This window comes from Eretmochelys imbricata, chromosome 16, assembly GCF_965152235.1.
Source record: "Eretmochelys imbricata isolate rEreImb1 chromosome 16, rEreImb1.hap1, whole genome shotgun sequence".
Taxonomy (NCBI): domain Eukaryota; kingdom Metazoa; phylum Chordata; order Testudines; family Cheloniidae; genus Eretmochelys; species Eretmochelys imbricata.
In genome coordinates this window covers 7664555-7676662 of record NC_135587.1, presented here as the reverse complement: position 1 = coordinate 7676662, position 12108 = coordinate 7664555, and the positions used below count along the sequence as shown (strand labels likewise).

The following is a 12108-nucleotide window of genomic DNA, read 5'->3' as shown; positions in this document are numbered from 1 at the left end:
TGGATGGTTTCAAGGAAGGATCAGTAAAACTTTGCTGGACTAAAATTCATCTATCAAATTATCTTTGTTAAAAGGTAAATTACATGGGAGTAACATCCCATCTATGACACATTCTTCATCAACATCACAACTCCGTTATTCAATCTAATCATTTAACACAGTGGTTTTAAACAGAGGGGTCTGCAGCCCCCATGGGGCTGTGGGGCCCACAGCTGAAGCCCCGAACCCCAACACCTCGCCGTGGGGCTGAAGCCCCGAGCCCAGGGGCAGAATGGGGGAGCACAAGAGGCTCTGCCCCCCCGCAAACAAACAAACTGTAGTTCCTTACCCAGAGTGGGGCAGTCCCAGGGACAGCTCCACCCCTTACCCACTTCTTCTCCCTCAACTTCCATGAAGCCCTGCCCCGTGGCCAGGTCAGAGGCTGGAGCCAAGCAGAGTGGGGCAGTTACTGCTCTGGCTGGTGCCATAGAGAGGCCAGCCACAGCATTCCCCCATCTCCTACTGCTGGTGCCCGGGGTTGCAGCTGCTCCTCAGCTTCCAGCCCCCTTTGAGGCTGGGAGCCACCTCAGCAGGGGGACCCAGCTCTAGGGCCAGCAGAGCCCTCAGGGAGCAGCAACCATGGATGGGGGGCCTTCCCCGCACACAGCCCCTAGCTACCTGCACCCTGAGCTACCCCCCTGCCTGCACACAACCCCTAGCTACTTCTCTCCCCGCATTCTGAGCTACCCCCCCGTCTGCACACAGCCCCTTGCTACTCCCTTCCCTGCATTCTGAGCTACCCCCCGTCTGCACACAGCCTCTTGCTACTCCTCTCCCTGCACCCTGAGCAGTTTTCAAACTTTTAGAGCTGAGCCCCCTACCCCTCTTTGAGTTGTAATTTGTGGTTGAGCCCCATGCGCTCCCCCCCACGGCTGCAACCCAGACAGGCTGGGTGGCCTGCTGAGGTGAGTAAGGGGGTGGATGGAGCACTCCATCCTTAGGCCCTTCTGTGTGGAGCTGGCCTGAGCCCCATTGCCCCCCCCCAAAAAAAATGGAAGTTAAAATATGCCTATGCCTGGCGGCCAGAGCCCCACTTTCCCCACATCCCACTGGGCCCTGGAGTTTTACAGCATGTTGGGTGGGGGAGGTCTCAGAAAGAAAAAGGTTGAGAACCCTTGGTTTAACGGACAATGGCTATATACCCACAGGTATCTATTCATGTATCTTGGCAATTAAAGCAAATGATGCTTTGGAGTCAGTGAGTTACCATGAAGGTATTCTGTATTGGTATTTTGCACTAGAAAATCCTAGCCCCTTAGAAACTATATCTGAAATTGCTGAAGGTAATGCTGAGACCCACTTGAAAACAAACAAAACAAAACTTGTTTGGATATAGGTCAGCATTTTTGTCCTGCTGACAATTCTATCCCAGCAATTTAGAAGGTCTTCTCTCCTCATAATTCTCTTAATACATAGCTTTTATCAATATGATGAAAAGTCTTTTTCCTTAATGTGCTAAGTACTAAATGCATAAGCCTAAGTACATAGGCTTCAAGGCACAGTACATATTGTAATACTCTGTCAAGCTCTTAATGCTTTGTTTTACCTATTACATATTTTTATGATCCTTGGAAGATAAGCAATTTCAGCTTTACTTTGAAGGTCCCTATACACAGAACAGTTTGCCTAGATACACTCTTGAGATCATTACTGCTCAGCATGTTGGCCTTACCCGTGTATATTTATTGAAGTTCTGCAAGATCTCCCAGCCCCAGTCTTGGTATTTCTTATCCCCCGTGAATCTGTACAGGTAGAACAGGCTTTCCACAGTTTCAGGTCGCAGCAGGTTGTGCCTATCTGCAGGCTGCAAAAAAGTAAAGATCACAATTCAGTCAGGGAGCAGGATACATTAGCAGAGAGCAATTTGAGTGTACCCTGTAGCTTCTTTGGTAACTCTTACAAAATGGGAGAACAACTGGGTAGGTAGTAATATTGCTGAAAAGGATCCAGGAGTTATAATGGATCACATATTGAATATCAGTCAGCATTGTAATGCAGTTGCAAAAAAGGAGTGTCTTATATAAGAGACAGGAGGTAACTGTCCCACTCTACTCAGCATTGGTGAGGCCTCAGCTAGAGTATTGTGTCCAGTTCTCAGCACCACACTTTAGTAAACTGAAGGGGGGGGGTGGAGAGAGTCCAGAGTAGAGCAACAAAAACAATAAAAGGTTTAAAAAATGTGACCTCTGAGGAAAGGTTAAAAAAACTGGGCATGTTTAGTCTTGAGAAAAGATGACTGAGGCAGAACGTAATGGCTGTCTTCAAATACATTAAGGGCTGCCATAAAGAGACCTGTGATCAACTGCTCTCCATGTCCACTCAAGGTAGGATAAGAAATAATGGGCTTAATCTGCAGCAAGGGATATTTAGGCTAGATATTAGGAGAAACTTTTTAACTATAAGGGTAGTTAAGCTCTGGAATAGGTTTCCAAGGGAGGCTATGGAATCCCCATCATGGGAGCTTTTAAAGAACAGATGGGGCAAACATCTGCCAGGGATGGTCTAGTTTTACTTGGTCCTGCCTTAGTGCAGGGGGCTGGACTTGACTTCTCGAGGTCTCTTCCAACCCTACATTTGTACGATTCTCCTCCACCACCCACACATGCCTCAAATAATTATATGCAAGTCAGCTTGTGAATGTTAAGAGATCATTCAAAAATTTCAAGCCTAGGGAGTGTTTGAGTGAGGAGAGACAGAGTGGAAGTTTACCCATCAAAACAAAGAACATTCTTCCCCAAGTTTCAGAGTAACAGCCGTGTTAGTCTGTATTCGCAAAAAGAAAAGGAGTACTTGTGGCACCTTAGAGACTAACCAATTTATTTGAGCATGAGCTTTCGTGAGCTACAGCTCACTTCATCAGATGTATACCGTGGAAACTGCAGCAGACTTTATATATACACAGAGAATATGAAACAATACCTCCTCCCACCCCACTGTCCTGCTGGTAATAGCTTATCTAAAGTAATCGTCAGGTTAGGCCATTTCCAGCACAAATCCAGGTTTTCTGAGAACAGTGGGGTGGGAGGAGGTATTGTTTCATATTCTCTGTGTATATATAAAGTCTGCTGCAGTTTCCACGGTATACATCTGATGAAGTGAGCTGTAGCTCACGAAAGCTCATGCTCAAATAAATTGGTTAGTCTCTAAGGTGCCACAAGTACTCCTTTTCTTTTTGCGAATACAGACTAACACGGCTGTTACTCTGAAACTTGGGGAAGAATGTTCTTTGTTTTGATGGGTAAACTTCCACTCTGTCTCTCCTCACTCAAACACTCCCTAGGCTTGAAATTTTTGAATGATCTCTTAACATTCACAAGCTGACTTGCATATAATTATTTGAGGCATGTGTGGGTGGTGGAGGAGAATCGTACAAATGTAGGGTTGGAAGAGACCTCGAGAAGTCAAGTCCAGCCCCCTGCACTAAGGCAGGACCAAGTAAAACTAGACCATCCCTGGCAGATGTTTGCCCCATCTGTTCTTTAAAAGCTCCCATGATGGGGATTCCATAGCCTCCCTTGGAAACCTATTCCAGAGCTTAACTACCCTTATAGTTAAAAAGTTTCTCCTAATATCTAGCCTAAATATCCCTTGCTGCAGATTAAGCCCATTATTTCTTATCCTACCTTGAGTGGACATGGAGAGCAGTTGATCACAGGTCTCTTTATGGCAGCCCTTAATGTATTTGAAGACAGCCATTACGTTCTGAGAAAACCTGGATTTGTGCTGGAAATGGCCTAACCTGACGATTACTTTAGATAAGCTATTACCAGCAGGACAGTGGGGTGGGAGGAGGTATTGTTTCATATTCTCTGTGTATATATAAAGTCTGCTGCAGTTTCCACGGTATACATCTGATGAAGTGAGCTGTAGCTCACGAAAGCTCATGCTCAAATAAATTGGTTAGTCTCTAAGGTGCCACAAGTACTCCTTTTCTTCTTCCCCAAGTGTAGACATTCTATAGGAAATTTCATAGAAACAATGTGATATGTGCACAGAGCTATCCAAAGCAAGAGATACACAGATGTCAATTTGTAGTGATACGTGTAAAGTTATTTACCTTGATCTCCACATCCTTGCGGTCCTTTTGTGCATGGAGATTGAAGTGTACAATCTCTGGGCTCAGGCCTGTCTCTACCTGAGCATACATCTGATAACAAGTTTCTATGAGGGCTTTGGCCAGCTCCATGTGATCAGCAGTCAGACCATTATGAGCTCCAAGAGCCAGCGTCCCAGGCAAGAAGCAAACTAGATGATCCTGCAAGACAAAAGCACCATCTGGTGTGAGAAGTATTAAAACAAACAAGACTTTGATTTACCCTGTAGCAGTGCAATAAGGATATAGAGTGCTTAAAGACCACAATTATTTGTTAAGCAGAAATGTAACATGACACGAGGCTGGTGCCATTACTAAAGGAGACTCACTGTCAACTCAAAGTCACAAGATTTTGTAGCTACTATTGATTCTTGTAACACCTTAAATTACTAAAACCAAAAGAAGCTAGTGGAAAAAAAATCTCATCTTGTTCAGTTTACCAGCCTGATGCATTTCGTAACACTTTGTGTAAAGTCAGTTTATTTGTTACCCTGTAGTGCTGATTAGCAAGGGAGAAACTGAATGATCTTTAAAATCAATCAAGAGGGGAACCAAAAAAATCCTTATAAAATTAGCTTTTAAAAGAATTCAGGACATAGGATTTCAAGAGGGTTCTATCAGAAAGTGTAAATTTGAAAAAACCTCAAGCTAACAGCGTCTCTAATATTTATATAGCACCCTAACTTTTCATGGTGCTTTAAAGAGATTCTTTTAAATATTTTAAATGGTCCAGACAGCTTAAAAGTGAAACTACTCAAACACAAAAAGTAGACAAAAGAAAATGATAGGGAAGAGAAGGATGAGGGTTAAGATAAAACCTATGAACAGAAAGCAAATTTCATGAGCTCTGATATTTTGAAGCAGAGACTGAAGTAAAACAAAAGGCAAAATAGAAATTAGCCATAGAAACCAAGGGTAACAGGGTTGGGGAAGTATTTGAAGTTTAAATGTAGATTATTCTGAGCAATAACTGATATGATAATCTTAATCTGAATATAACAGAGCATGAGGTAAAACTGAACATCCTTCCTACCACTAGAACTTCTAATTTTTTTGTTATTATCCATTTGAGTGTAAGAAACACCTGATACTTTAAGTCAGGCATCCTCAGTGTTCCTCGGTATATCAGGCTCATCTCCTTGGTACAGCAAACATTCCACAGAACAACACTGGATTTTATTCCTGCACAGAGGCAGCAGCAGGAGCAAAAGGGTTACAAGGATCTTCCTTTCATGAATTCTACACACTACAGCTTTATTATTCAGTTATTTATTCAAGGAACTGAAGTATAGCACTTTTGTAGATGCAACGCTCTCAAGCAACTGAGTTACATGTGGTTATCTTTCCGAGAACACTGTGAAACGTTACATGAATAATTCAACAGTCAACACAATCAGTATACAAACAAGTTGGGAACCTATGTCTCATACAATTCTCAGGACTCACCTCCACTGAAATTCAGTTTACAATAAGATTAACAGTCCCTTCCAGTAAGGCTAATGCACTACTAATATTGTGAACAACAGGACTACAGATTACATTTGGAATTTTGTTCATTTCTATCATTCCAAAATCCTAAAGGGGTTATAAAACACCCACTGCCACCACCTGCCAATCTCGTAGTGCTCATAGAGAACCTCTGTACAAAGCTCTCAAGGTCCCCGTCCAATTCAACAGGCAGTGGTCAATATTGATGGTAATATCAGTGTAGAGAGACTGAAGTAACAGCATTAACACCTTTTCAACTAGTCAGTTATGGTGAGGTTCCAGTCGTACCCTTCAAGCAGAGATGATAAATGAAATGCTGTAAAAGTCTCTGCCCTGCAGGGACTGAATTAAATGTACTCATACATGCAGTGTTGAGGGGGCAGATTTACACATACATTAGTAATGCACTGCTCACTTATAAATATTTGTCACTTTCATTTATATACTGTCTTACACCAAAAGCACTCTGAATACTTTTCAAAAGGAGTGTTAAATTCATAGATTTTAAAGCCAAAAGGGTCCATTATGATAATCTAATCTGACTTCTGGTATAACACAGCCACAGAATTTCACTCAGTAATTCCTGCATCAAATATTTTACTCCATCTCTTATTTCCTGCCTTTTAGGTGGCATTTGCCCAAGGCCACACAGTAGGTTTGTGGCAGAGCCAATACCAGAATTTCCAAATCACCCTGATTTCCACACTCATGCCTTAACTACTAACTAGATCATTTACTTCCTTGTATTTTTGCATTGTAGAAAAAGTGAATAATATACAAAATAGGCACTATCTCAGTGTTCCCAATGCTGAAATGATGTAACAAATGATTGCACTGTGTTTACTACTGCAGAAGCACAAGTGGAAACTCACAGGGAGATTCAGATCAGCAAATAAAAACCTAAGAAAGGGCCTCTGTCCACAGCAGGGACTGTTACCTGTAACCTAGCTACTCAATATTGTCACTAGTGACCTGAACCCAGCATTCTTTTAAACTAAGATCGCACCTGCCCGCAGAACAAACAGACAGAAAGACAAACAAAACCACCACCCTTCACAGGTTATCACAGTGTAATCTAAATGCACGAGGCATCTGCAGATTGCAAGGGTCCCTGCCATTTTTAATTTATCATTTTTTGGATCTTCCAGCAGCCACTATCAAAACCTTTGCTTCACACACACAGAGAATACAAATTTGATCAAAGATCTATTATAACTACCGCACCCAAGAGCTCTCCCCTACGAAACTGCAGATGGCTCAGGGGAAATGCAACAGTGTTCATAAGAGCCACTGAAAAAATTCAGATACAGTGCTTACCATCTTAGCACTGAAATGGCCGTGAGCGAGTTCACCCACAAAAGTAAGCTTCTTGGGTTGTGATGTCCGAAGTAGATGCTTTTTCACTCCCTCCATAGCTCTCATGTAATCTTCCAACAATCTGTGAATTAAAACCATTCCCAGTTGGCCCCAATATACACATTTTAAAGTAGATTTATCCAACCATACTTTAGATCAGGGATCAGCAACCTTTGGCACGCACCCACCAGGAAAGCCCCTGGCAGGCCGGGCCGGTTTGTTTACCTGCTGCGTCTGCAGGTTCAGCCGATCACAGCTCCCACTGGCCATGGTTCACTGTCCCAGGCCAATGGGGGCTGCGGGAAGTGGTGCAGGCTGACGGATGTGCTGGCCGCCCTTCCTGCCCCTATTGGCCTGGGACAGCGAACCGCAGCCAGTGGGAGCTGCAATCAGCCAAACCTGCGGACACAGCAGGTAAACAAACAGGCCCAGCCTGCCAGGGGCTTTCCCCGGTGGGCCGTGTGCCAAAGGTTGCTGATCCCTGCTTTAGATATAGTACATGCATCTCAAAGACCACACTTTTTGTAGAGTAGAAACTTGCAATTTGATTTCAATAGGCAGTACTTAAGATATTTAGTCAAATATAAAGCATTAAGAAAAATCCAAGTAACCATGCTTATACAAAATGCATCCAGCACAGGGGTGGGCAAACTTTTGAAACGGTACGGAGGGCCGGGTAGCGAAGGCTGTGCCTCCGCAAACAGCCTGGCCCCCATCCCCTATCTGCCCCCCTCCCACTTCCCGCCCCAACTGCCCCCCTCAGAACTCCCGACGCATCCAACCCGCCTGCTCACTGTCCCCTAACCACCCCCTCCTGGGACCCCCGCCCCCCAGAACCCCACCCCCTATCCCAGTGGTCTCCAAAGGGGGGTGCGCAAGACCATGCGTGGGGGTGAGCGGCAGGAGGAGCACCGCTGGACCTTTGATTCTTCGGCAGCACGCCGGCGGCACGCTCGGCTCTCCCCGCTCCCTCTTCGGCGGCATGCTCTTTTTTTTTTTTTTTTTGCGCTTCCCCAGAGCTGGCCCTGGGGGTGCGTCATTTAAAAAGTTTGGAGACCCCTGCCCTATCCAACCTCCCCCTGCTCCCTGTGCCCTGACTGCCCCGATCCCTATCCACACCCCTGACAGGCCCCCCGACCCATCCACCCCCCCCACACTCCGTGTCCCCTGACTGCTCCCTCCTGGGACCCCCATCTCTAACTGCCCCCCCAGGACCCCACCCCCTATCCAAGTCCCCCGGCTCCCTGTCCCGTCCCCCCCACTGACCCCACCCCCTATCTCCTGACCCCACCCCACCCCCAACCTCCGCCCCATCCAACCACCCCGTCCCCTGACTGCCCCCCGGGACCTCCTACCCCTTATCCCACGCCCCCCTTCCCCCCCCTTTACCAGGTCGCTCAGAGTGGCAGGACAGGCTTATTGGAAAGCCTGGGAGGTGGGTGGGCGCAAGCCGCACTGCCCGCACATCAGCGTGGCTCCAGGGGAGGGGGGACAGCAGGGGAGGGGCTGGGGGCTAGCTTCCCCAGCCAGGAGCTCAGAGGCTGGGCAGGATCGCTCACATCAAAGTCCACATAAAATACTCTTCCTTCTAAACTGGCAACTAGGATAGTAAATCTTATAGCTTACATCATTCTTAAACTGACACAGGAAGTGGGGAGAACTTACTCATTTTCCTTCTTCCCACCCTGGATCCATTGCTTGAGCAAATACTCATAGTAGCTGTCAGCTCTGGCTCCCAGAGTGTAGACACCCAGGTGAGTGAACTGCCCGCTGTTGGTGTTTATGAACATGGGCACTAGTCCATCATTCTTCCCTGAGAGAGAGTGTACGTGCTTCATCACCGCATCTACTGCTTTCTACAGAAAAGAATAAATTGAAAAAATACACACTGAATGAGACAATGCAACTACACAGCTCAATGGTACTTAAATGGCTAGAAGCAGTCAGCAGTTGTGGAATTTTTTCCCTTTTCCAATACAGTTGCTGCTTATGGCTTCAGAGAAACTACAGCAAATATGAGGTGGGCAGATTTTTTTTATCAGCTTTCCTTTTCAATAATACAACTCTCTCATGCTAGAATCAGCAATGGTGGTGAGTCCAGGTCCCTCAGTAGTTTAGAAGTCAGATTCAAACACCAACTGACAGAACATTAGGATAATACCAACGTTAGGTTAAGTGGCCTGCAACACCTCCAACAGTATCTGTTCTGGAAGAGATCAGTGAAACTCAGAAATATTTCTCAATAATACTGTACCTCAACTCAAGTTGTAATGATGCCAATTTTTTTTTACTGAGATTTTCATGACATGAGTATAGCTAAGGATCACTGCACAATAGTGATAGCTATATAGATATAACTATATAGCTATAGTTCCTGCAAATAACTGTATAAATAAGGCCCTACTTGAATCGTTGGATAGTCTTCAAATAATTGCAGAAGAGTTGCGGACAAGACATGGAAAAAAAAACTGCAGAAAAGTAATAATCATAGACTATGAGGGTTGGAAGGGACCTCAGGAGGTCATCTAGTCCAACCCCCTGCTCAAGGCAGGACCAATCCCCAACTTATAATGGACCTTCATTAACAGCAGTGATGTGGAAAAGCCAGAATAGACCTATGTGTTTAAGAAAAATTTGCAAGAATGATATAAACACTCAAGTATTAGCTTATGCCTGCTAATTTTTTTATAACCAGATATTTTGCTGCAACTATCTTACAGTCATTAAAAAAAAAAGCGACTGCTACAATATACAATTCAAAAGACTAAAAGTCTCAACACATCAGCTATAGAAATCGAGTCCAGTCACTTTAGCTTTTTACATTTTACAGGCATTGAATGTTAGTGCAATATTAATTGCATACTCAAAACGGATGCAAAATTCTGGATTGTGCAAAGTAAGCTAATTAAAAAAAATCAAAATTGCAATGGAAACCTACTTTTGTGGGATCCACAATATTGGGAATGAAGTAGGGCCTGATGTATAAATTGATTTGGGGCACTATACAAAATCACCTCCAAACAAAAAGAATACACCTCCCACTGCCTTTGAAATGATTAGTACTTGGGCTTATTTTCTCCCAGATACAACCTTCACACCATGCCCACAGCTGGAATTTGAGTCAGCTGATAAGCACTCTGCAGCTTAGAAAGGGAGTTCTGTTATTTTCAACACTAGCATTAATGTAGATATCTAAGCACCTCCTACAGAATTTAAATACGAAGAGGACAGCTCTACATAGTTTATCTATACCAGAGGTGGGCAAACTATGGCCCACGCGGGACTGTCCTGCCCAGCCTTTGAGCCCCTGGTCCCTCCCCCACTGTCCCCCCTCCCCACAGCCTCAGCTTGCCGCACCACCAGCGCTCTGGCCCGCCACTCCTGCCGGGCAGCACCGCAGCGTGGCTGGCTCTGGCTGGGCAGCGGGGCTGCACACTCCTGCTGCTCTGAGCGGCATGGTAAGGGGGTGGGGAGCTGGGAGTTGGATAAGGGGCAGGAGGTTCCGGGGGGCAGTCCGGGGACAGGGGGCGGTTCGATGGGGCGGAGGTTCTGGGGGTGGTGGTCGGGGGTTGGATAGGCATGGGAGTCCCAGGGGGCCTTTCAGGGGGCGGGGGTGTGGATGGGGTCGGGGCAGTCAGGGGACAGGGGGGATTGGATGGGGGGGTGGGCTCCCGGGGGGGGGGTTAGAGGTGGGGGTTCCCGGGAGGGGGCAGTCAGGGGACAAGGAGAAGTGGGGGGTGGAAAGTGGGAGGGGGCGGATAGGCAGCAGGCTGTTTGGGGTGGCACAGCCTTCCCTACCCAGCCCTCCATACAATTTCGCAACCCCAACGTGGCCCTCGGGCACCCCTGATCTTTAGCCTGGTGTTCTGAAAAGCCAGTTATAGGTAATCTAGTCTCAGACAGACAACACAAAAGATACCACAAGCATATCAAAAACAAAGATTTTTCTTGTAAGTTCCTTCTGATGAAAGGAGCAATTATTCACCTCTACTATGAGCTTTGTGGTATTTACTTAAAGAAAATAACTGGAAAAGTAATGGACTCTTCCCCCCACAGCTGCTTCCCTTTGGATAGGTCATTTAATTCTCTTTAGCTGTGAGATTAAAAGAACAAGGAATTCACCAGTAAACTAAAAGGTGGAGCAACTACTCAGAAACAGCGATGTGTATGGCATGATTAGGCATAAAATTGCTCCAGATAAGATGTTTTAGAGATGGTGTTTGGTAGGAGGTGGATCAGCAATGTAATGGCATTTACTTTCATCAACCAATGAAATCTGCTCCAGCTGCCACAGTGAGAAATATTTTTGATCTCTGTTAGAAGAATGGAAGGAGAAAAGAGTACAGGCAATATAAGTGAGCCTCACCAATAATGGGGTGGAGGTTGAGAGGCAGCAAAGATGACAACTGGTTATCCCATACCTGGAATTTCTCATCTCCAGTGAGACGAGAGAGCTCCCTAAACTCCAGCTGAATACTGGTCACCTCTGCCACGGTGCTGTCAGACGTCCAACGAGGTGGGTGGGCAGTGCCTCGGCCAATGTTTACATCTGAGTATGGTATCTTGGATGGTGTGTTGAATGCTGGCATAAGCCTGCTCCCAATGTCTTTCTAAAGAGAACCCAAAAACATGGCACAAAAATTCTTTATTATTTCTCTCAGCAATCAAACAAAAAAGAGGAAAAAGAACTGCGGCTTAGTTTTAGCCCGTCTATGAGGAACAAAGGCAAATATTAAGAAGAATCACTACGTCACAATAATTGGCATATAGCTTCTACCTAGTTCCCATTGCTGTACACGACAGTTCATTTTGCACATCCCCACAGGGTTTCAATATGAAATTATGGATAATTCTTAATGCAACCACAGGGCCTTTGTCCTGGCACTTGGGAGGGGCAGGAGAATACCACTGTATTTCCCAAGACAGGGAACCTGGGAGTAACCACTCCATTCATTGACTAGGACTTTCTTCCCATAAAAAAAATTAACTGGGGAAAAATACAATAAAGATCCTTAAATGTATCATCTTAGTCTTTACATTAAGAATTAAGGGAAATTCTAATTAAAATGGAACCCTAACGTATGAGAGCTCTGATGACACCAGGAAAGCGAAGATGAGGAAAACATTCAAGA

General features: G+C 45.3%; 1 protein-coding gene across 2 annotated transcripts in view; it reads right to left on the bottom strand.

The window, feature by feature from the left end:
* Positions 1-12108, bottom strand: part of MAN1B1 (mannosidase alpha class 1B member 1) — a 48027-nt gene that overhangs the window by 20452 nt on the left and 15467 nt on the right. For both annotated transcript variants that reach the window (XM_077835995.1, XM_077835996.1), the window contains exons 8-12: positions 11398-11586; positions 8642-8832; positions 6938-7058; positions 4097-4294; positions 1712-1843 (exon numbers count right to left, since the gene is read on the bottom strand). In XM_077835995.1, coding sequence (XP_077692121.1) covers positions 1712-1843; positions 4097-4294; positions 6938-7058; positions 8642-8832; positions 11398-11586 — 831 coding nt within the window. The remainder of the gene's footprint in view (positions 1-1711; positions 1844-4096; positions 4295-6937; positions 7059-8641; positions 8833-11397; positions 11587-12108) is intronic.